Source organism: Chelonoidis abingdonii, chromosome 5 (genome assembly GCF_003597395.2).
Source record: "Chelonoidis abingdonii isolate Lonesome George chromosome 5, CheloAbing_2.0, whole genome shotgun sequence".
Taxonomy (NCBI): Eukaryota; Metazoa; Chordata; order Testudines; family Testudinidae; genus Chelonoidis; species Chelonoidis abingdonii.
Genome location: NC_133773.1, coordinates 65766521 through 65791970, shown reverse-complemented (window position 1 = coordinate 65791970; position 25450 = coordinate 65766521). Strand labels below are relative to the sequence as shown.

General features: G+C 39.7%; 1 protein-coding gene across 6 annotated transcripts in view; it reads left to right on the top strand.

Moving 5' to 3' along the window:
- Nucleotides 1-25450, top strand: part of PPID (peptidylprolyl isomerase D) — a 114720-nt gene that overhangs the window by 1035 nt on the left and 88235 nt on the right. For 2 of the 6 annotated variants that reach the window (XM_032803457.2, XM_075066351.1), the window contains exons 2-9: nt 3812-3952; nt 5648-5754; nt 9340-9528; nt 10880-11002; nt 13045-13151; nt 21384-21525; nt 23983-24069; nt 24149-24191. In XM_032803457.2, coding sequence (XP_032659348.1) covers nt 3812-3952; nt 5648-5754; nt 9340-9528; nt 10880-11002; nt 13045-13151; nt 21384-21525; nt 23983-24069; nt 24149-24191 — 939 coding nt within the window. Of the gene's footprint in view, nt 1-3811; nt 3953-5647; nt 5755-9339; nt 9529-10879; nt 11003-13044; nt 13152-13239; nt 13421-21383; nt 21526-23982; nt 24070-24148; nt 24192-24890; nt 25173-25450 lie in introns of those variants that run through there. The other 4 variants (XR_012655968.1, XM_032803458.1, XM_032803459.2 and 1 more) reach the window with 4 other exon arrangements.

The window sequence follows — 25450 nt, the reverse complement described above, 5'->3', positions numbered from 1 at the left end:
GGAGAAGACAGCCAAGAAGGGCCAACGAGTGGGGGGAGCCAGTACAAATTAGTGGGGCCCAGCAGTCCGGAAGGGGGCCTGGGGCCTGGCTTCCCGAGCTTTGTTGGCCCTGTTTAGCTGGTCCGCCGGTGGGGGTGGGGGGGGGGGGGGATTTTTTTTCCCACCGGGACCAAACCTGCTCTCAGCAGCCCTGTAGCCAGTGTAAGGAATGCAGTGTCTCTGCACACATACTGTGTCTCCCTAACTACAGTATACCAACCTAAGCCTTTTGTGAAGGTGTTGGTTTAGTTACTGTAGTAGGGCACTTACAGCAGGGGAAGGAAGCCGGTAGTGTAGACGCTGACATAGTTAGGCCAGCATAAGCTCCCTATGTTGACCTAACTCTATAGTGTAGACCAAGCCTGGGCCACACACGCAGCCAATCAGCATTTATGTTTTATACAGCTCTGAGTCAGCCGCATTGAATCCAGCAGCTTGCCAGCCATGATCACAGACTGTACTAGACTTGGCTGATGTGACCTCTCCCCCATGCCTCCAGTCCTGAACTTTCCCAAACCCTGGTGCTCTGCAACATTGAGAGGAATACAGCAATCTGCTTGCTCCTTTAAAGAGACAAATTCCACCAGCTTGCCATGGTCACTGGTGTTAACATTCACTTTCATTTAAACACTGTGCTATTGGTTTAGATTAACAGTAAAGCATGTTTATTAACAAAAGAAGATAGGCTTTTAAGTGAGTTCCAGAATAAAAGTTAGAAATGGTTACAAACAAAAGTGAAAACACATCTAAAAGTCTAAAACATAATTTAGCAAGGTACAGGCTTTGTTCAAGCAGGTACCTCATCTATAGTGAGATTCTAGAGACTTCAGTACCCGCCTTGGTTGAAGGACCTCTTTTTCCCAGCTTCCAAGAGCTCTGCTCCCATGAGTCTGTCTAATGATGGACACACAGATGGTTTCTGTCCTTGCTTATATCTTCCAGAGTTAAATAACTTTGTTTCAAGAGACCTCCTGCTCTTTTTTTTCTTTTTTCATTCTGTGATCTTCCCATTTCGTTGCTGATATCTATGTAGATAGGACTTCCATTGTTTGGATTCTTTCATACTTAATTTACATTGGAGACTGGTAAATAGCTTCCTTCTCTCCTCTCTGGGATCGAATCTGTCTCCATTTGTCCACAGATGTCAAAGGATATCATTAAGTGTACATACTCCCTCATATAATGTTAATATATACATTTTACAGTGATATTAATCAGCAGAATGTCATTAGCTTTCAGAAAAGAACTCACTCTAAATACTCCTATAGTACAGTTATATTGTGTATAATCAGCTCATTTGCTTGAGATTCAGTCTCTCTGTCTTTATAGATCAGTAAACCTTTGAAATGGATTCTTCTGAGAGTATGAAGGTTACCCCTCAAAGCAAAGTTTATTCAAGCTGTGAGGAAAAGTGCATGACATCTGGTGGCAAAGGAAGATCCACACTCTTTCTTCCTATGCTGGTGTCTACCAAAATGCAAATTGCTCTCATCCCCACTCCTTGTTAATTTGATGACCCTGTTTATTGTTTGGGTAATTGGTAAACCCCATTCCTTTGTTTAGGATAAACCTATTTTAAAATCTCCCTCGACATGCCTGATAAACACACTGCAGTCGTAACTCCAGCATATATCCATAACTCTTAATGCACACTGTGTACATACATCATGAAAAATGTTAACGATCAGTGAGTTATCTTTCAAATGATACCTCACTAGGCATATTTTGTACAAAGATTATAATAGTGGATTCAATGTGAACAGAGAGAGGGGTGCTTAGGGCTACACCATCGGAACCCAGGGAAACAGACCCATGCACCAGGCTTCACAGGCTGACTATGAATTTCGGCATAACATGAGAGAGCAAATTATTGGGGATTTACCATCATAATAGAAGTCCTTGCTATGACAGTAAAGACACACAGTGTGACATGTCTGCTACCCTAAAGAGTTCAGTGTACAGACCTGACTCCACAAACACCAGTTGAAAGGCACAAGGTGCTACGTGAACGTCAGACTTAAATCAGGGGCTGGCTGAAATACCAGCCAGTCTTGGTCATACACTGTAGCACGCACAATTGTTTTGACTTTGGATATGCGCCCCAGGGGGACTAATAGTGTCAATGTGCCATGTTACATCTTGTTTACAGTGATCTTCTCAGCTGGATAAAGTCTAGTAGCCTCTGATTCAAAACTTCATGTCCCTTTATTGACTCTTTTTTAAGTGTCATGGCACAGTCATAGCAAAACAGGACATAAGTTGGCTGCTGCTGCAAAAAAGAGAAGTTGCTGCTAGAGGGAGAAATAAATCATATAGTTGGAGGCAGCAGGGAATGGTTCTTCATAGGTATTTTTGCCTCCAAATGCATGTTGGTCGATGGTCTCTTGAGATCATGGGTGTCACTGAAGTAGAACTTTCAAAAGCTACCTCCAACTTGTGTAAAACAAACAACAAAACAAACAAACACAACAACAACAACAAAACCAACCAACAAACAACTCTTTGGAAAATTTAGCTTTTCAAGATTTAGGTAAAGATAGATATTCCCATCTTATTAGAATTTCATGTGTGATTTATTTAATGGTAATATTGAGAATAAAAGGTAAATGTCAGCAATTCTTTAATAGATGCTAAAATCAATTTACTGAATTACAGTTTCAAACATTTTAATTTACTTTCACTCCATTATTAGATTTAATGTTCATATATTTAGTTTTCATACATAAAATTAAGTTGAGAATTGCCTTGGTAGTTGTCTAATTGACTGTCTGATGAGAAAACATCAGCACCACTGACAGTTAACAGCTGCTTGGAGTGGAATCATTGTAAGAAGGCAGCTTTGTGAAATTAGATTAATGCTTTATGGATTTGTTTACCATTGAGGTTTCATTTTAAAGTAAAAGCATTTGTAGCATCTAACAGTAGATGTGTTTTAAAGGGAAACTGTAGTTCCACTAAGTGATTGTCCACATACATAAAAGTCCTATTGCATATAAATTTCTGTGGGATTGAAGTCTAAGTATGAAGATTAGGGCTCGTCAAAAAAATTCCATTTATACTATTTTTCAGTGGAAAAGGGTTTGAATTTTTTTCCTTCACAAAAAGTGTTCACTTTCTGTGGAAGATTTTGTTTAAAAAAAAAACAAAAAAACAAAAAAAAGGGTGGCTGAAAAACAACCCTGCATGGCCATCCTGGTTTTAAGCCAAAATATTTCGGTTTTGAATTTTCAGCAAAAGTAGTTATCTTCCATGGAAAATGACAATGAAAAAGAAAAAGCAGTTGAAATATTCCATGGAAGCAAAACTCTGTTTTCCTAACCAGTTCTAACAAGAATACCTGCTGCACAAATGTGGTACGCTTTTAAGTCTATGCGAGTCCTATGAGTATGTCCAAGGGCAGAATTTGACTCTTATATGTGTGGATTGTTTTCAAATAGTTTTTAGACACATCTGTCATTGTCTACCCCTTAACCAGTTCATGGTGCTGGTTTTTCTCTGACTGTATCTATGGTAACAAACATTGTAACTGTAATGCACTAGCTCCACCCATGGTAGCTGTAGGAGGGATATAGAAAATTGTATATTTTAAGAATTAGGTTAGTTTAACAATGGCTTAAATACTGTTGATTCAATCATTAATTCCCCCTCCGCCCCTCTCCCACACTTACAGAACTGCTATATAAACATGTTTGTTTTGAGATGGTGTGCTCTTCCACGTGTTTTTCAGGATTGGACTGAAATGTGTGTTCGTTCTCTCTCTCTCATATTCCAGTTGGTCGAATTGTCTTAGAATTGTTTGCAGACGTTGTGCCCAAAACTGCTGAAAATTTCCGTGCACTATGTACAGGAGAAAAAGGGATAGGGCCTACCACTGGAAAGCCTCTTCATTATAAAGGATGCCCTTTCCATAGAAGTAAGTTTGAATCATCTTTATTTTGTTGTTTTTTCATTTTCTGTTTAAGTTGCATAATATTAGCAGTTGACTTCAAGTATTTTGAAACCAGTTTGATTTCGATATTGAGGTGGTAGGGATGTGTGTGGATTTCTAACTGTGATCAGTACTTAAGTTATGGGCTGATCTGGCTTTCATGGAACTCAGGGAGAGTTTTCTTGGACTTTCAGTATTTAAATCCTTTTGAATTAGCGATTCAGAAAGGAAGAAAAGAAAACGCAGAGTCAAGCTGCAGTAGAAATATATTAAGAGATTTAGCATAACATATGGCCTTTCATTAGATATTTGGGTTTAATACAAGAGTTTTCCATTTAGAAAAGTAATGCTTTAGAGAATAGTAGAAATTCATTATTTATCCATCTTTATTTTATCTTCTGTTTACCTTGACCATGTGTTTGTAGAGAGTGCATCAATAGTTAGTAGTAGGCTTGCTCTAATGGCAATAGTACATTAGACTGTGGGAGTCTTTCCACTGACTTCATTTGGCTTTGGGTAAGGTCCCATATGAGCAAGGGATTTTCTTTGCTGCAGTTTTCTAGTGTTTTTCTCCACAACAGCTGGTGGTGGAGGTTATTAGGAAAGACTGTCATTTGTGGACTGAATCCTGGTTTTGTGTGTATATGTTATGCTGTAACAGAACATCCCGCAGTCTTGTGTTGTAGGCTTCCTAATATGAAACTGCATTGTAATACATATAAAATCATTAGTTAATGTGAAAATATTTTTTTTTATATCTCAGCTTGCTCTGTTGTAATTGTGGACTTTTTTTCAGATGTTGAGGAGATAGACTATTAAAGCTTTGAAAAATACATTTCTCTAAAACAATCATCATACTCAGGGACATCATTTTTTTGAAATTATTAATACATTTTAGTTTTTAACTGTAATCCAAAAATCTCAAAGTGCTTTATGAAAATAAGATGATGATTCTTTACTCATGTTACACATGGAGAAATTGGGGCTCAGGGAAGTCAAATAGCTCACACAAAGTCACATAATCATTGACAATCTGGAATAGAAACTAGGCTTTCTGACCCCCTGTTCTTTCACTTAGGTGATGTTTGACATTTGCAGATATAAATGAATCATTTAACAAAATATTTTACTGAGAGTGATAAATAGGTTAAGTGGTTTTCCAGTTGAGGTGTGAGAGTCAAGTGTGGTTCAGAAAGCTGAAAATGGATGATTCGATGGAATCTGATAACTAAGAAGCATTGTTCATTTTTTTTGGGTATAACTGACTCGCCTGACTGTTTTGCTGATCGTGATTCCCTCTTTACATTACCCTCAAGGTTACACTTCTGTTGACCATCTTTCTCTTGCATAAAATAACTGTAAAAATACGTAGGCTATAGATGCAAGTTATCATCAAACGGTGCTATATACTGAGGATATATGGCTTATTTCTGGTATTGCACAATTATGTGCCCAGTGAGAAATTTGATTGAGCGTTAGCCATTTTGCTTTTGCTATATTAAGCCACAAGAAGTCATGCATTTCTGGTTGCAACTATGCAGGTGTGTAGGGGATTCAAATAATAAAGGAATTAAGGTTCATGTTGAAGAAGTGGGGTTTGTCTTCACCCTTGAATGTAATCCTGCTTAATGCTCTTTCTGCCTTGACACCATCTCTTATGACTCATTTTCTACTTAATAGTTATTAAGAAATTCATGATCCAGGGTGGAGACTTCTCAAATCAGAATGGCACAGGTGGAGAAAGTATATATGGAGAAAAATTTGAAGATGAAAACTTTCATTATAAGGTAAAGTAGTTAAAAATGCTAAATGGAATCAGTTTTTGAAATTAGGTTGTTTTGGTTCTTATTATTCCAGTGCAATCTTAGTACGCTTATGGTGATCCATGATGATGTCGGTCTATGAGGAGGTGAAAAAAGTACTAGTAGCTTTACCTGTAAAATATTTCAGTTTTAGGGAAAAGACTATAACTCCTACAAAACACAGGCAGCAGCACTTTATAGTTTTAAAAATCATGAACAGAATGACATCATTAAATTGTGCATTGTGTACCTTGGCTGAAGGAGAGGAAATATTCCCTGATAAAATTATTACACTGACTATCAGAGGAACTTTATTTCTGGAGCAAAGTTTCATATACAATCGTTTAGAATTAAATAAATCCTATAGGTTTTATTGTCATATATTTGTGATTTAAAACAAGGAATTTCTCACATTTAATCTTATAAATTCAGGAGGAGGAATCTGTGGCATCACATCTTTTTCCATTTTTTGGTAAATACTGGAGTCATGTTGTCTTTGCAGAATCCAGCAGAAGTAAAATTTGGGCAGATTGGGAGAAAGTATTTACTTCCATGCAAATATTTTCCATAACAGGAAAAGAAACATTAATAAAGGCCATCTTACAGTCATGTTTTTGCACTCCTAAGGTTGCATTAGTTGGAAAGTCTTGCTGTAAACACGATTTGTAGTGTGTCAGTGTGGATTCCATTATAGATGCATATGCAGCTCATGCATGCAAGATGGGATTTTATTTTAAATAGATGTGTCCATGGGGGCCATGCTTGCACCCAGTGCCTTCTTGTGCTCCTGTGCGAGAACCAGGGCTTTGAAGCGGAGCCCAGAGCAGTGGAGCTGCAGGTTTCCGCCTGGGGCTGGAGCAGAGCCGGGACACAGCTCCAAGCCCTGGTGAGAACATAAAGGGTAGAGTGACCACGACCCTCACTCAGCTTCTTCTTACTGCGTGTGACAAAGAGATGGAAACCAGCAAGTTTCTACCTCACTACTCCTGAGCTTCAAACTTTGTGGTGAAAAAAAAGAGAAGGAAAGACCCATCTATGCCTCCCCATACAGCAAGGCTCGGCACCCTGAACTTACTGTTCTGTTGGATTCCAAATCATCCAGGTTTATAGTCTTTGTGGCCTGTGACAGACTTAATCTTTCTGGTCAAAGGACATAGTAAATATCTGTTCTGTTTGAGGGGAAAGTCGCATCCCCAGTAAGTCTATGTCATGCTAATTTTTCTCCTCAGGGACCTGCAAGTTGAGGGATATACAACTGAAACTGCAACTACTTGAGCAATTGATATATGGAGCCTACCATAGTTTCAAAGAATGAGAAGGTTCCTCTTCAGCGAGAGCTCCATTAAGTAGACACCACTCCGCAGCAACAGGAAAGAGAACATTGTCAAAAACTGTGCCAGCCATATTGGCATTAGTCTCATCGATACAGGTGAGACACTAATAACTTTGTTGGCACTGGGGTTGATTGACTCAGCACTGCCAAATAGAAGAGTTTCTCAATATGGACAACACCAGTCTTGATACCAGAGATCCATGGTATTTACCACACCTCAGATAAGCCAGTCTTTCACACAGCTCTTTTAAAATCCACCTTAGTGATTTCAACTTGTCGCCTGGTGATGCAGTCATGCTCTGTCTTCTCTCATCCCATGGTATCAGTTCCTTAAAGGGCTACTAGGCAATTCCCCACCAATCAGAGGATGCATTTGTGCCATTTGAGCATCTGTCAGTATTCTTCCCTATGTTACCTCACTGTGAAGATGATCTTCTCAGTTGCTATCACTTGAGCCAGAAAAATGAATAGTGCTTCAAGCTGAATCTCCCTATATAACATTCCATGGGGACATGGTGGTTCCAAAACCTCATCTGAAATTCATCCTTAAGGTAGTCTCAGAACTTCATCTGAATCAATTCTATCAAGCTGCTTGTCGTCTTTCTGAAACCGCCTTTGGCACCAGTTGAAAAGAAATTGCACACACTTGATATATCCAGGACTTTGCTTTTTTCACTGACAGGACCAAAACATTCAGACATCCCCTCTTGGTATGTTTCTGGTTAGAGCTGTTCCAAAGGTCAAGTCATTTCATCACAAGATATTAAAATGGATTAAGCAGTGCATTTCTTTGTATTACCAGTCAGCTGTTTTATCTCTCCCATCAAACATCCAAATTCACTCCATCAGAACTTGTGACATCATCTGCCTATTTCAGAAGTGTGCCAGTATCGGAGATCTACAAGGCAGCAGCATGGACCTTTGTCAAACACTGTGCTTTGAACTTAGCGACTAGGTCAGTTGCCAAGTTTAGGAGGACAGTCAGTGTTCTACTGAGGCAGCTGAAACTCTTCATTTCCACTATCCTGAAGGGATACTGCTTGCCAGCTGCCTACTGTTGGATCTACACTGACACATACTCCAAGAAGAAAGAATTGGGTACTTACTGTGTTTCTTTGAGGATGTTCTTTTGAGATCAGTGTGGATCCCATGACATGCTTCTCCATTCCTGCTTTCCAGAGTCCTCATCTACCATGGACTTTGAAGTATGAGGGACTTGAGGGAGGGTGGCGACTGTCCAACCCGTTTTGCCGTCATACTAGAGCACAAGGAGCCACAAGTCGCAGGTATAACTTTGCCAGACAATGCTATAAAAATCAGCCTTGCATACATGTAGTGCATATGCACCTACTGTGAGATCCAGAGTGACTATGACTTCTTGAAGAAGCACAGTTTCTGTAGGGTAAACAGCCATTCTTGTGTAGAAGACTTGAGCAAAGGCTGTGTTGCAGTCTTTATTTCCAATATACATGAAACTTTTTGGGTGTCATTTAGAAAAAAGTATTAAAGAGAAAAAAATCTGGATGGTGAAGCAAAATAATCCATGTGCTTACTTAGAAGGAGGCAAAAGAATTGTAGGGGGAAAGTGTGTGATTTATACAGCAATAAGTTTTTTAAAGTACAAGGCCTCAGTCCTGCAAACTGCATTCAGGTAACTCCGTTCCTGTGAATAGATGCATGAAGGTTAATGAGACTGCCTACTCATGTAAGATAAGTAATGCACAAGTGTTTGCTGGATAGGATTTAAGGAAGTATTTAACAGTTTCCTCTTAATTGCATTATTACTGAGTCAGTTACTGTATCTTGTTTTTTAAATGGGGCACAGAGAGCTGGTTGTAATGTCAGGAGATTGTATTAGGCAGCATCAGATCAGGCACCCTCACATCAGGCACCCCTCAACTGATTTCTCCAGTTTTGGTGTTTAGACAGCATGGAGCTGAATGATGCAGTTAAACAGCCAATGCAACATTTCTTGTTAACTGATTGGGTAGTATCAAGTGCCAAATCACTAATCTTGCTAGCAACCAACTATAGGAAATACAATAAAGACAACTGTCCTGTGTTATCAGGGAAGATGAAGCCAGTTGCAAATTATGTGTGGCCCTCAGGCCCCTTGCAGGTTGTCAGTGTGTGCTTCTTATTTGGGGTACACTGCGTTTCCTGGTAGTATATCGTAGTAACCTTGTAGAATAATCAGATCTTACTTATATTTGCTTTGATGGTGTTTTCTCATACAGCATGATCAGGCAGGGCTGCTGAGCATGGCAAACGCAGGACCCAATACAAATGGCTCTCAGTTCTTTATCACAACGGTGCCAACCCCTCACCTGGATGGGAAACATGTGGTGTTCGGCCGGGTGATCAAAGGAATGGGTGTTGCTAAAATATTAGAAAATGTTGAAGTGAATGGAGAAAAACCTGCACAGGTAAGATCAGGACATCTCAGAGGATACTTGTTCCATTATGTGGTGCCTTCTGTGAGAATTGTTTTAGTATTCTGTGAGAATTTAATTTTAGTTGTTTTTCAGTATGATTCAAAATTGGTTTGCTTTTGTTAGATCAAAACTAGAAAAAAGTACAGCTTTTACTAAGCTTTGTCTCGCAGAACATGTAACATTTTCAGATTAGCTTTTATCTTCCATTGTAAAAATGATTTCCAGACTAAAAGTCACAGGATTGGTAAAGCCTTTTACTAATCCTAAATAAAATATTTTGATCAAAGAAAGTATTAAAAACTGGGAAAGGGGAAAAAGTTACAGTATCTTGTAGTTAATAATTCTTAATATTCTAGATGTGTAAAACTCTTACAAATGTTAACTAGTAATTACTAAACAGTTTTCACACCACCTTTGGAAATGAGGGAGGAAGGTAAAGTCTCTGCACCTTGAACGTATGAGAAACTGAAACCTGTATAAATGAAGTTCTGACTTGCCAAAAGTTGCAAAAGGAGTTCATGTTGCAGCTGAGTAGACACATGAGTTCTTGGCTCCCATTCTGTGTTTAGGGGACGTGTGTGTGTGTTGGGGGGGTGGGTTCGGGGGGCTAATGGTCTAACAGCATTGAGCAAACAGTATAATTAGTACATTTAACACGGCTGTGTTAGGGGGTTATGCCTCTTCATCAAATATAAAATATGACCAATTATTTTTCATCATCTATGTCTCCTCCATAATATCTGAAAATTTTCCCTTGTTGTTGGAAAAGAAAGCATTTATTTTGCTACCAACTTAAAAATACATGTTTTCCTTTTCATATGTGGTAGCCTAGATGAGCAATGCAGTCATTCCTAGTGTAATGGCTTCTTGTGGTGTGATCCTGCTAGATTTTTACAGCTAAGTGGTCTTAGGCTTGGTTGGTGCTTCCAAGAAACATAGAGCAGCAGTAGGAAGTGTTAGTGTGTGTTGTCACCCTTTCACATAATGACCGTGTCTTCTTCGCTGCTATAATAGATTTTTTTTTTACCTAAGTAACTAACATGCATGAGCTATCCTGAGGTGTAAAACACAGTGAAAACTAGGCACTTCAGTCTTACTATGGGGTAAATAGCCCTATGCTCCTTCCAGCGGTTGAACTTGATGAGTTTACCTTGCAGTAAAACTGAAAATGAAGCTGAGTTTCATAAGGATAGTTAGAAGCAGCTGAAGTAGGCCTCTGAAATCTGTAGTTTGGGAGTGACAGGAGGACACTTTCACTGATCTTTTGGAAATACACAAGAGCTAAAGCTTTCCAATTAGTGAATGGCAACATTGCATATTGTACGCCTCCTGTTTTTTACAGTTGTGCATTATTGCAGAATGTGGAGAGCTGAAGGAAGGTGATAACTGGGGAATCTCCCCAATGGATGGCTCTGGAGATACTCACCCAGATTTCCCTGAAGATTCAGATGTAGATTTAAAAGATGTAAGTGGTTTTTCTTTGAAGACAATTATTTTTCCTGTGCAATGATATTTACATAATCTGAGATATATGGTGGTTGTTGTCAGGTTTACCAGACTTCAGTTTATTTTTAAGAAGTCTGTTAGGGCAAGTTAGATGTAATGATGGGGAATTTTGTGATGCCTTTTTAGCTACTCTTTTTAATGCTAACTTGGATTTATTTTTCCAGTGCATATAAGGCTAAGAACAAAACGTTCCACTTAGATGCTTTTTTTCCGATTCTTCCTTTATTTCTCAGTTCTTCATTGTGGTGCTGTAGTGACAAGTTTCCAGAGGCATAATTTATATAGGATTTCATAGTATTAATACTCTGGAAATTATTTAACGATTTAGTTGCTTTCTGTGACGCAGTAGGGAGCGGGATGGATTGACCTGGGAATGTCGTTTGGTTTTGCTGGAACTGTCTGCATTGGGGGATGGGAGAGCAGGGGGTGACTTTAGGTGAGGGACTGTACCTGAGCCTGTTACCTGAGCCAGGAAGGGGGTGGGGTGAGGCGAAAGGAGATGGGGAGGAAAGGAGGATTTTTTGATGTCAGTTTTGGGCTGTCTTGGAAGAGGCAAGGAACCCCAGGTCTGGAGTCTAAGATCCTTTCCCCCCAGAGGGACCTGGCTGAGCGGTCCTGGTTGTACCTACAAGCCCTGCTTGGGATTGTGTTCCTGTCATCTAATAAACCTTCTGTTTTACTGTCTGGCTGAGAGTCACGGTGAATTGCAGGAAGTTGGGGGTGGGGGCTGCAGGGCCCTGACTCCCCCATAGTCTGTGACACTTTCCATAGTTAAAAAATCATCTCATTACCATGCTTTTCACCCACAAAGCAATTTCTAGGCATGCCCTGTATAGACAGACAACACTGCCATTTTATTTGTCAGGATAGGCAGTTATCTGCCACATGTATAGTTTTTATTGGGTCAGTGTGCAGTGACTGAACAGAAATACTTTTTTGAAACTGAACTTTTAGAAGTCTCTATATTTTGCTGGGACGTTGGAGTAGGCTGTGGCATATAAATGTCTGTGGCTGTGGTAAAGACAGTACTAACTGCAGTTTGTTAAATTACCGATACAGAGACAGTTGTTGACACTTGAAAGCCTTGTACCTTCTAAGTTGAAGCTAGAGTGATGGATTTAGAACAGACAGGCAGTTAACTATCAGCTTTACTTTATGGGTCTAGAAATGGTTTGAGGGAAGGACAGAAGTATGTAAACAGTTGATTGTTGGTTGGAGAGCCTATGCAGATCAAGTATCTGTGCCTTGAACTGTGGGAAATAAGACACAATACTTTTGGGAATGAGAAGTTCTTGGTTATATACCTGCATCACTAACAAATCTCTGATTTTTTATGGATACAGCTAAAGCTTCTGTTTATCTGATCCTGGATTAAGGAGGAATGAATGTTCGTTCATGTAACTGCGTTTAAGGGCAAACAATTAAATTAGTGATTGCATGTTCTCTATTGCTGTTATGTATTGTTCTCTTAAGGTCTGTCCCCCGATCCTAGAGGATAGGTCCACCAATTGCTATTAGACAAGATTGTCGGGGATGCAGTCCCATGCCCTGGGTGTCTCTAAACCCCTAACTACTCGAAGCTGGGACTGAACAACAGGGGATTGATTGCTCAATAATTGCGTTGTTCTGTTCATTCCCTCTGAAGCATCTAGTGCTGACCACTGTCAGATGACAGACCAATGTTTCATCCAGCCCAATATCCTGACCCAGTATGGCCATTCTTATGTTCTTACCCTCATGTACAACTCAATGAGAGTTTCATACCATTGATCAAGGAGAATGTGTTGCCCATATAATAGAATATTGTAGTAGTTTGAATATAGTTTTCTTTCAAAACTTGGAATAGTCGAGTTTTTGGTGCATTTTGGCAATCTTTGAAAGAGAGTAGACTTGGGATTCTACTGTTAAATATTAAGTAGTCCAAAGACTTGTTGCAGCTTGGTATAAATAACATAATTTAATACTTATATTTTATAGGATTTTTTTTTGTCTTCTCAATAGATTGACAAGATTGTGTCCATAGCAGAAGACATAAAGAATATAGGAAATACTTTCTTCAAATCACAGAACTGGGCAATGGCAAGTAAAAAGTACACTAAAGGCTTAAGGTAAGGGTTCCTGCTATTGTAAGTCAAACAGTTGTTCCCTCTTCCTACCCTTTGGATTGGAAAATGAATATGTGATTTTTTTTTTTAGTTGCTCATTTAAAAATGAGCACATGCTGCACAAATGGGTCATCCATGCCAACCTTGGAGCAAGGTCAGAAAGAATTGCTTTGTGTATTAATTGCTTATTAATTCCAGTCCTGCGCTCATTTTCACTTGAAACACAACATTTTGTTAGATACTTCTTTGCTTTTTAAAAATGAAAATTTTCATTTAGTTAGAAATCAGAAAAACTTTCAGTTAGAAACTTAGAGGACTGAATGGTTCAGGACATGTGACACTTTCCACCTCTGGGTCACTGGTATGAATTTGGTACAGATTTATAGTGACCAATAACCATTCTTGGTTGCTGTTCCAACAGTTTTTTCTCCTCCCCCAGAGTCTCTGCGGTGTTTGCCAATGTCTCTCTACAACTTCAAATTTGGCCCTCACCTTCAAGGCCCTGAACAGCTCTCTGCTCTTGATTGTGTAATCTCTATACTCCTTGTCATGCCCGTTGCTCTACTTACTTGGCATGCTCCTGCCTGTCTTTCTCAAGTAACTCTTCACCTTTTCTTTAATGCCATCCAAAGTTGTTTGGAATGTTGTCCTTGATCCTTGTGCCCAGGCAACCTTAGTCTCTTTCAAATCTTTCTGCTAGAGTGGCTTTCAGATGTCATTCCTATACCTGCATTCTTACTGATCATTGCTCACCAGACTTTGAGTATAGTAACTTAAAATGCCACTGTCAAGTTAAATTATGCCTGACTTTTAACTTATTAAAGAGCTAAAATTAGTAAAAGTAAAAGAGATGAGGATGAAAATTAGTGATTTTTTTGTTTTTTTTTTGTGTGCATTTGATAGTACTGCATATAGTCAGGTTTCAGAGTGGTAGCTATGTTAATCTGTATCAGCAAAAACAACGAGGAGTCCTTGTGGCACCTTAGAGACTAACAAATTTATTTGGGTATAAGCTTTTGTAGGCTAAAACCCACTTCATCAGATGCATGGAGTGGAAAATACAGCAGGTAGGTATAAAAACACAGCACATTATACCTGCCTAGTGTATTTTCCACTCCATGCATCTGATGAAGTGGGTTTTAGCCTACAAAAGCTTATACCCAAATAAATTTGTTAGTCTCTAAGGTGCCACAAGGACTCCTCGTTGTTTTTGCATATAGTCAGTTTCACTGCAGTGTCATTTTTTCCCCTTTCTGTATTGGTCTTTGACACAACAGGGAAGATATTTTTTTAAAAAATAAGACATGATTGTAAAACTAAAAACACTGGCAGAGCCACTCAGCAGCCTGTGTAGTGCTGAAAACTACTTAACTCACCTTTTGAAATTGACTCGATATCAAGCTGTTTTTCTAGAATTAAAAAATCCTAGCACTAAAAACAGCATTTAGAATCTAAAATGTTAAGCTTGGATACAAAACAAAAACATTCAGTCTTTTACTGTTCTCCTTCCCTGACCCCTCTTCCCTGCCTTTATTTCTTAAACTTGTCTGTTATGTCTAATAGCTGAAAACTAGCTGGAGCTGGAACCCACTAATTTCTATTTGAAATACCATGCACACCAAATAGTAGGTGTCTGTGGTAACTGTGTCACAGTTTCAAGGCTAAATGCACCTTTGAGTCCTTCCCCCTCCAATCCTCTACCCCTCAGGTGTGGCTGGCCTGCTGTCTCCATCTGTGTGGACAGGTACACCAAACCTGAGTGGCATTGTCACCCCTTACGCTATGTTGCAAAGCCCAAAGCAGGGAACCAGTCCCGATCCCAGAGGACAGGTGGACTTGCTTTCCAGCCCTGCTCCCAACAGAGCTCCCTGCTACCCTCTTTCTGTGACTTATCTGTTTTTTCCTGCATCTCTGCCATGACACTTATGAAAAATGTCCATGACATAATTGTAAATCTAGACATCAGTAAAATTGGTACATTTTAAATTGACAGGATAGGTTACTTGAGCTAATGGAGTCAGTGATAGCAGCCATAGGCTCATTCTGTGAACCAGCCACTGGAGGAGGATGAGATGCATTTTACCAGCGGTTTTCACAGATATTTGCTGACAATAGAGGAATGTTAAGGCGCAGGAATCTTGGGTTCCATTCCAGGTTCTGGAGAGGAGTGTGTTTTAGTGGGCAGACCCTGCTGCCCATTCCCTCCAGCCAGTCTTTGTCCCAGTCCCATCTCCTCCCTCAGCTTCTCATCCGAGTACCATCTCTTCTCTCCCAACCCATTTCTTTGCCCTAATCCCAGTCTCCTCTCCTAACCACTCTTCAGTCCACATCCCCCAGGCTCCCTCTCAAGACATCTCACCTCAATTTCCTCCCATCCTTCTGACTCCTCATCCTAGTCTTCCTACCCTGACTCAGGCTTCTTGCTCTCCCAGTCTCCCTGTTCATGTGATCTTCATCAGTCTGTCTTCCACCTGTCCTGCTCTCCCTGCTTAGGCATGTCATGCAAGTCTCCCCATACATCCTTCTTAACCAGCCAGATCCTTTCCTTCTTGCATTCCTCTGCCCTGAGTTAGGTTGTATCCTCCTCTATGCCTGGTCAACGACAGGAGCCTGGAGAGACACACTCTCTCTGTTCACAGTTCTAGTGCCTGTTGCCACAGTGGCCAGGAGCAGCAATCACGAAGCGAAGGTCCAATTCAGCTGGTGCCCTGGATTGGAGCATGCTCAGTACAGATACAATTTTCAGAGAATGTAGCTGTAAAAATTCTTATTAAAATCTCTATTGACCATATATGAATTGAGATTTTCAGAGTTTCATAGCTTGGCCAAATTTGAATGAATTTTCATCCAAAGGCAAAAAGCATGGCCTTGACACCTGGGAGATTTATTTCCCTCTTTCCCCAAGCCAATTTTCAAGTCTGCTCTAAAGCATTAGCGGCGCTAGAGCTATTCAGCAAAACAGTTTGAAGAATTTTGACACGGACAAAACTGTACTTTAATCTCATTTTCAGAAATAGTTGAACTTTTTCTGCAGAAACTACAAAAAAAATTCAGCCTGAGGCAGACACCTGGCATGGAAAATTTCAGCCCAGTTGAAATTTACAAAGTATAAACAGTGGAAAACTGCTCTTTATTCTGAGAACTGTTGGGCAATCTGAACTATAAATGGTGCTACCAGCTCCACCTATCTCACTTCCTGTCCTGAAACATTTGTGTGTTTTCACTGGAAAATGGTGATTAGTTGAAATTAACATGTTCCATAGGAATGTGTTTATTTCATTGACACTTTAAAACAGAACCCAGTTAGGTTTCCTGTGAAAAACCTGTCATGTTTTCTGCCCACCTCTCTTGCACCATGGCACTCACTCAAGGCTGCCCTTTGATAGCAGTCCTGTGAAGCTGTTAGAGCTGGGGTTTGCAGACTCCAGCACTCCCCACCCTGGTAGGCTGCTTGTAAGCCCAGTCTTCCAGGCTCCCTAGTAATTTCACCATTCCTCTTGCTGTCAGCAAAAATTTTTTGAACTTGGGATGTTTTCAGAAATTCAGAATTTTTCATACAAGGGAAAGCCTTTTTTGCAGCCAGCTATAGTTCCAGATGCAAAATTGGATTAATTAGTACTGCAAAGATGTACACGAATATATAGTCCTTTTTTGTTTACTAATTTTGGTATTAATTGGTTACTTCCGTGATATCTTTACATGTGTAGGCATTTAGGAAGTTGTGTATAAATAAGAACTGCAGGATTGGCTGTCAGAATAGTGTCAGTTTTATCTGAAAACTTTACATGGACTAGTGTTCTTCTGCCAGACCACCTGTTTCCTCGTGTAGTGCTGCAGAAACCAAGATGAGGCATTCTAATTAAATGTTCCAAGATTTTAATATCGTCAGGGGCTTAACTGTTGGCATAGGAACATAAGAGCTTTCATATTGGATCAGACCGTGGTATGTCTTGCCCAGTATCTTGTCTGTGACAGTGACCCCTACCAGAGCTTTGGTGGGAGTATACAGAACAGGGCAACTATGGAGTGATCTACCCTGGCATCCACTCCCAGCTTCTTGGTAGTCAGAGGTTTAGGGTTGTCCTGAGCATAGGGTTGTGTCCCTGATCATTTTGGCTAATAGCCATCAATGAACTTATCCTCCATGAACATATCCACTTATGTTTTTGGGCATCACAACATCCCATGATAATGAGTTCCACAATTTAATTGTGCGTTGTGTGAAATGTACTTATGCGTTTGTATTAAAACTGCTGCCTATTAATTTCATTGGGTGACTCCATTTTTTGTATTGTAAGAAAGGGTAAATAACACTTCCTTATTCATACTTTCCATGATTTTATAGACTTTTCTCTTATCTCCTTAGTTGCCTCTCTTGTAAGGTGAAGAGTCCTAATCTTTTTTGGTCTCTACATACCCTTGATCATCTTTGTTGCCCTTCCCTGAACCTTGTCAATGCCACTATTTTTTATTTTTTTTGCTTTGAGATGGGACGACCAGGACTGGACACAGCATTCATGGTGTGGGTGCACCATGGATTTATATGGTGGCATTGTGATAGTTTGTCTTATTTTCTATCCTTTTCCTTTTTGTTCTTAATATACTGTTAGCCTTTTTGACTCTGGCTGTGTATTGAGTGGAAGTTTTCAAAGAACTATCCACAGTGACTCCAAGATCTCTTTCTTGGGTCGTAACAGCTAATTTAGAACCCATTGTATATGAATAGTTGGGATTATTTTTTTCAGCGTGTATTACTTTGCATTTATCAGAGTTGAATTTCATCTGCCATTTTGTTTCCCAGTCACCCAGTTTTGTGAGATCTCCCTAGCTCCTTGCAGTCTACTTTGGACTTAACTATCTTGAATAATTTTGTATCATCCTTACACTTTTGCTACTTCATTGTTCACCCCTCTTTTCCAGATCATTAATGAATATGTTGAACAGAACAGGTCCCAGTACAGATCTTTTGGGGAGCCCCACTGTTCACCTCTCCATTGTGAAAACTGACCATATTCCTACCATTTGTTTCCTCTCTTTCAACCTGTTACTGATCCATGAGAACATGTCCCTTTTATCCCATGGCTTCTTAATTTCCTTAAGAACCTTTGGTGAGGGATGTTGTCAAGTGCTTTCTGAAAAGCAAGTACACTCTATTAACTGGATCAACCTTATCCATGTTTGTTGACTCCCTCCAAGAATTCTAATAGATTGAGGCATGATTTTCCTTTACAAAAGCCATGTTGGCTCTTTCCCAACAAACCATGTTTGTGCGTCTGATAATTCTGTTCTTTACTTTTATTTCTACCAATTTATTTGCTACTGAATTTAGGCTCATCAACGTGTAATTACCAGGATTGCCTCTGGAGCCCTTTTTAAAAAGTGGTGTTACATGAGCTACTACCTTCCAGTCATCTGCTACAGAGGCTGATTTCAAGATAGGTGACGTAGTATAGTTAGTAGTTCTGCACATTCATGTTTGAGTTCCTTCAGAACTCTTCAGGAAATACTGTCTCTTCCAGGTGATTTATGCTTGTTAATCAGTTTGTTCTAAAACTTCTTTTATTGACATCAATTTGGGGCAGAGCATTCACCTACAGAATTAATTTCCTTCCCCTTCTCCAGCTTGTTGGTTTTTTTTTTTTTTTTTTTTTTTTTTTTTTTTTTTTAGTGTTTTTTATATAGCATCCATTGCTGCAGTATTCAAACTTTCACAGCTAAATGGGGTCTGCTTAGCTAAGTCCCTAACGAATTTCAGTGATCCCTCCTCTCTTCTGTTCTTTGATTACAGGAAGCTCTGACTGAATTGAACATACGTGAAATCATGTTTGTTTGACTTTTAAAAATAAACAATCTTGTACTGATGGAAACACTGTTCCAAAGAGGAAAGTCTTAAAAAATAGATGAATTGTGGAGTAGTCAGATTTCTTCTGTATGATCGTTTTGTTGCTAGGCTGACTTCATCTGGTTATGCTTTCACCTTGCCTTTGTCAGCTGCATTGTCCGAGAAGATCTCAACTATCTTTGTGGTTCGTGCATAGAGATAAAATCACTGGTGTAGTTGAGTCCTAACCCATGTTGACTTTGAAGTTCAGAAACAGAGCCTTGAACTGGCTATGACAAGTGTTGCAACTGCATGCAGTATCTTTGGGGAAATATATTAGGCTCATGTATCACTGTGGGCCAGGGTTTGTATGTCTGATTGTGTTTTACTCCAAGAAGGAGGTTACCACAGCTCCTCAGGAACTAAAACAGTGGGGGTCATTAAAGAGAATCACTCAAGTTGTAATCACCTCCAGAGAGGTACTACATCCTTTGGAGGTTTGCATATTTTGGTTCAATTTGGGTTTCCAGAGTCTTGGAAAACAGGGCTTTTGGCATAAAAAGGTTGGGTTTAACCTATTGCATGGCCTTCTTTCTGATCCAGCAAATGGACAGGATTATCTGTCCAAGGGAGGCCCCACAACCCTTGCAGAAGGGTTGGAAGGACAATGACACACTAAGGCCCCATAAAACTGATGGGTGTTCTCGGGTAAGCTTTTAGCATGCACGTAGGCATTTTCACTGTGTCTTCTCTGTAATGCTTTTACATTAAGAATAAATGTGTTTGCTTCCACTGAGCCATGTGGTAACTTGTAACTGCTGGCAAACAGAGAGCCATTGGAGAGAAAACAATGGCCTTTAGGTAGTCTGGCTTGTTTGCCCTGTACTGTGATATCTCAGGGAGCTGTGCAGCCTTAAAACCCCCCCTGTCAGAAGGGAGTGAAACAAGGGTTCCTGCCCAGGGACTGGTGCTGGCAGGAGACCTGAGACTTGGTTTGGAATTCCTGGAGTGGATAATGGAGCCAGGTGTGGGAGATGCAGGTGAAGTTTATTCAAAACTATGACACTAGCATCACAAGGAAATGGGAGTTATACCCCTCCTCTTCTCTCTCCACTAATTTTCTTATGGCAATCTTGTTTGTTGGAGGTAAATGACTGCATTTTGCAAACTCTGCAGCTTAGATTGTTTATCTGTACGGTCCCAAATACAAGTAATTAAAATAATTCAGGTAGTGTAGACAAATACTTAGAGAGGAAGAAGGGGCAATGTTGTGTAAAAGATGGTTATTTAAAATGGAGTGCTTTATTAAAAAAAAAAAAAAAGAGCTAATTGTAGGAAGCACGACAAATTCAGTTTAATTCCTTTATATAACAATATAACAGCCATCAATGTTTAGAAATAGTAAACCAGGGGGTTGGCAACCTTTCAGAAGTGGTGTGCCGAGTCTTCGCTTGTTCACTTTAACTTAAGGTTTCGTGTTCCGGTAATACATTTTAATGTTTTTCAGAAGGTCGGTCTCTATTATATAATTAAACTATTGTTGTATGTAAAGTAAACAAGGTTTTCAAAATATTTAAGAAGCTTAATTTAAAATTTAAATTAAAATGCTGATCTTACGCCGGTGGCCCGCTCAGCCTGCTGCCTGCCTGGGGTTCCGTTCACCTGGTTTGGCAGCTGGCTGAGCGGGGACTGTGGCTGGGACCCCAGACCAGGGGTGCAGGTGGGAATGTGTGTGTGAGGTGGGAGATGGGTGCAGGAGTTCCCATTTGGTGCTCAGGGTGAGGGAGGGGATGTGGGAGGCTGTGTATGTGTGGGGGTGCAGGAGTCAGGGCTGGGGTTATGGTGCATGCAGGGGTCAGGGAAGAGGGCTGAGGTGCTCAGCTTGTGGGGATGCTCCCAGCACCCTGTCATGAGCAGCTCCAGGCAGGAGGTTGAAGGGGATATGCCCCGATTTCTCCCCCCCTTTTCCCCAGGGCCCTGTCTGTCCCACCTCTTCTCTGCCTCCTCCCCGGAGCAGCGAGCATACTGCGGCTTCGCTCCTTCCCCTCGCCAGGGTGATCAGCTGATTGGCACAGGGAAGGAAAGGAGGGGTAGGAAAGCACCATGCTGGGGAGGATGGAGCTTGGCTGCTGGCAGGACCAAGCTTCTGCCTCCTGCCCCTGCAAGAGAGAGCAGTGGGTGGAGGGGCTGAGTGGGGCTGGGACCCCGGCAGGTAGCAGCGTGCCATTAAAAATCAGCTTGCATGCCGTCTTTGGTAAATGTGCTGATCCCTGTAGTAAACTAAAGTGGATAAGAGTAGATGTGACTGTTAGTTCTTGCATACACTTTCAGCAAGATAGCAAAGGGCAGAAAAGTTAATAGTGCAAGTTACAGTATATACACTAATACATAACATGTAAATTTGTTTTGTGCAGGTATGTGGAGGCTTCTAAAGCCATAGCGGAGGAGTCAGATACAGCAAAGTTGAATCCTGCTGCCTTGACCTGCCTTTTAAATATTGCTGCTTGTAAACTGAAGGTGTCAGACTGGCAGGGAACTATTGAAAGTTGTTGTGAGGTATGCTAAATTTCATCTTTTGATTAGGAGAAAGTGATTTGAAAAATAAAAAGACTAAAAGCCTTTCAAAATCAGGTTTGGAAAGGCTCATTTTCCTCTAATAAATTAAAGGAAGATAAGGGAATTTTTAGTGCAAACCAATTAATATACATATTAACTCATTTTTGGCAGGCTGTTTACTTGTTCAGAAAAAATTAGTGGAGTCATATCAATATTTCAGAATACAAGTTACTATTTATTGGAGCTAAATGTGAGCTGTGCATTTCCTGGGAGCACTTCTAATTTGTATAGAACAATAGATTCCTTGTTTCTGAAAGATAATCTTTTTATAGGTGTGTAGCATCCAGCAAGCTTTACCCTCACTCTTTGAATCAGATTTCTAGTTTTATTTTACGGGTTAATTGTAATGAATGGATAACTTTGGCTAAATGGTAAGGAAAAGGCAACAAGAAATGAAAAAGCAATATAGCAAATTGATGTAAATTAGAAACAAAGTGCAAACATTAGAGAAAACTGAGGAACTCAAGGGTTAAGGACAAATACGAGTTAAGTTTGAGGAACAAAAGAACAGCTAGGAACAGTTGTAAGCCCATAACTATTTGGAGCTCATAAATTAATGAAGAAAAAAAGGCAGAAGTGTTCAGTAATTGTTACATATTTGGAGAAAAAAGCAGAATGATGTACTTCTCACAAAGATGAAATATTTTCTGGACCATTAATAATCGAGGGCGTTACACAACTTTTAGCAGGTTATTTTTATTGGTTGGTCCAATAAGATATTACCTCCCCCATGTTTTCTCTAACATTACTGCAGATAAACACTTTGGTATCAGCAGGCCCAGATAACTTGCACTCAACTGCTGAAAGAGTCAGCTGAGGCAATCTCTGGTCAGCTGATCACTTTTGATAAATCTTAGATTGCCAGGGAAATTCCAGAAGATTGGAAGAATGCCAGTATTTAAAGGCAAACACAATGAGCCAGGTAACTGTAAGCCAGCTTGCCTGACATCAGTCCTGCACAAAAGAATGGAAAACCTGATAAAGGAGTCAATAGATAATGCATTAAAGGATAAGAGTAGAATTAATGCCAGTCAGTATGGTTCTTGTCAAACAAAACTGATATGCTTTGAGATTACAAATTTTGTTGATTAAACTGTCTAGCTGACATCTCAAAGCAGCTGTCAATAGGGAATCATCATCAAATGAGGGAGTTTCTAGTGGGATTCCATATGGCTTGGTGACAAGCCTGGTGCTAGTCAATATTTCCATGATTGATCTGCTAGTTAATATAAAATTGTTGCTGATTTAAAATTGCAGATGACAGATTGGCAAAAGGGTAAGTGATGAAGACAGGGTAGTCCTACAGAGCAATTTGGATTGCTTGTAAGATATCCCCCTTCAAAATGTAATATAGCCAAATGCAAAACTGTGCATCAAGAAACAAAGAATGAGGGGCTGTATCCTGGAAAGAGACTCTGGAACAGATTTTCGGGATTATAGGGGACAAATAATGCAGCAATGAACTCTCAGTATGATGCAGTGGCAAAAAGAACTAATGCAATCCTTTGATGTATAAACAGGAGCAGTAAGAGTAAACAGGTTGTTTTAGTTCTGTATGTAGCATTGGTGAGACTGATACTGGAATATTTCACTCAGTTCTGTAGTCCACATTTTTAAAAGGCATTGAAAAATTGGAGAGGGTGCAGACAAGACACTAGAATGATTTGAGAATGAGTTTTGTTTATCAAAATGATCGAGAGATGATTTTATTAGTGTACAGATACCTACAGGGGGAGAAAATAGTGAGTACTCTAATCTAGTTGAGAGAGGCTGAAAGATTAAACCAGACAAATAAAATGAGAAATAAGGTCCAAATTTTTAATAGAAGATGATTAAATATTGGAACAAAACTACCAAGGGAATTGGTGGATTCTACATCCCTTGAGCTCTTAAAAATAAAGACTTACCTTTTTGGAAGATATGGTTTAGCCAATCAAGTTATTAAACTCACTGAAGGGATAACTGGATGGAATTTAGTAGCCTGACTTATTGATAAGATCAGACTGGATGAGTTAATGGTCCTTTTTGTCCTTAAATACTCAATGAATCCATTATTTAAGTAGTTAAAAAATTTGCAGTTATCATACAAATCTATCCTTAATACCACCATCCCTGAATTTTTTGGGGTAGGAAGAGCTGCACCTGCTTATGGGCTCATTCAGTAGGCAGGATATTAGCACTAGTAATATACAACAATGTGCTAGATAAACCCAGTTATGGTAATACTGCACTCTACTGATTAGCTTGATGGTGCTTTCATTTATAAAGTTGATTTGTTTTGAGGCAGTTTATCCTTAAAATAGATGGGTTGCCTAACTGTGGGTGTTTCAGTGCTCTTCCTGATAGGTGAAGGCTTTAGAGTACACCAATACTAAACCATTTTTACTCATTTTGCAGGCACTTGCACTAGATCCAGCAAACACCAAAGCACTTTACAGGCGGGCTCAAGGCTGGCAGGGAATAAGAGATTTTGATCAGGCACTGGTAACTATTATTTTTGTGGCTGTTGTTTTTTAATGGATCAATAAAGCATCTACTTATATTTTTGTATTTTTTATTGAAGGCTGATCTGAAGAAGGCTCAAGAGATAACACCTGAAGATAAAGGTAAACTGTCAGACTAATTTTAGCAATGTGGTATCTATTCTCTTTAAGAGGCTTTTACATAGTATTACAGTAGTTCTGCAAGAGATGAACTAAACAGTGGACCTGATAAGACTGAGGATTTTTCATTTTGTGAAGTCCCTACTTTGTAAAATTGGCAAAATTTCAGATTTTCAGAATCCACCCCTCTTCCTCTATGTGCATCTGCAGGATATAGAATGCAGAGGAAGTCTGCTGCTGATAGCTATCACTCTTCCACTAGCATGTGTGGAGAAAAGTTTTCTGCCTTATCACTTTTTTTTTTTTATAGAGGGAGAGGCATTCATATCCTTGGGTCAGACAATTCTGCTTTGGCAAGAACTAATTAGGGTTTGCACATCCTTTATCCCCAAAAAATCTGAAGTTGCTTTCTGGACTGATTGCATTTTCTGCTGCTTAAGTGAGTGTTACTCCTTGGATTAGGAATTCCTACTTCCATTTCTGGGAGCTTATTTATCCTAGTCTGTAACTGTATTGGGGAAAAAAGCCATCTGGGAGGATTTATTTCACTATTACCCAGCCTGATAACTATCCCCTGACTAGAATGCAGGCAGACACCGTTTAGCCTCTGTAAAGCATAAAATAAAGATGGGTGATTGCAGTAGTGCTGTGGGACAACTATAGGCGATGGAAAGCCATGCATTTTTTTTTTTTTTTAAATAGCTATCCAAACTGAAGCACTCAAGGTGAAACAGAAGATAAAGGCCCAAAAAGAAAAGGAAAAAGCAGCTTATGCTAAAATGTTTGCTTGAGTGAAGGTTTTTTCCTGTTAAAGTTTCTGCACTGAATGACTGACTTGTACAGTAAGAGTGTTTACAGTGGTATATAGGACAGAAGTGGTAGAGGCAAGTGTTACTTCTGTTATCTGCCCCATACTGCAATCAACTGATTATGTCCAATATTTACTATTTAAACTGGAGTTTCATAATAAAGTTAAAATGTTGGTTTCCAAGTGTTTTTATAGCTAAAGTGACTCTCAAAACAGACACATACTTAACCATATTAGGGTGATAATGCTTGTCCTTTTGCAGGGTAGACATTCTTAAACGTTTACTAGAACAACTTCAGTTTTAACACCCAGGAAGCAAGTTGAAGTACAGTATTTTCCCATTAATTCCTTCACTAGAGCAGTAAGTCAGACTTCCCCAAGGTAGCACGTAGGCATCAGCACCAGCATAGTAGTGCTGTCTAAAATAAACAGTTTGTAAACAGTATTCATGAAC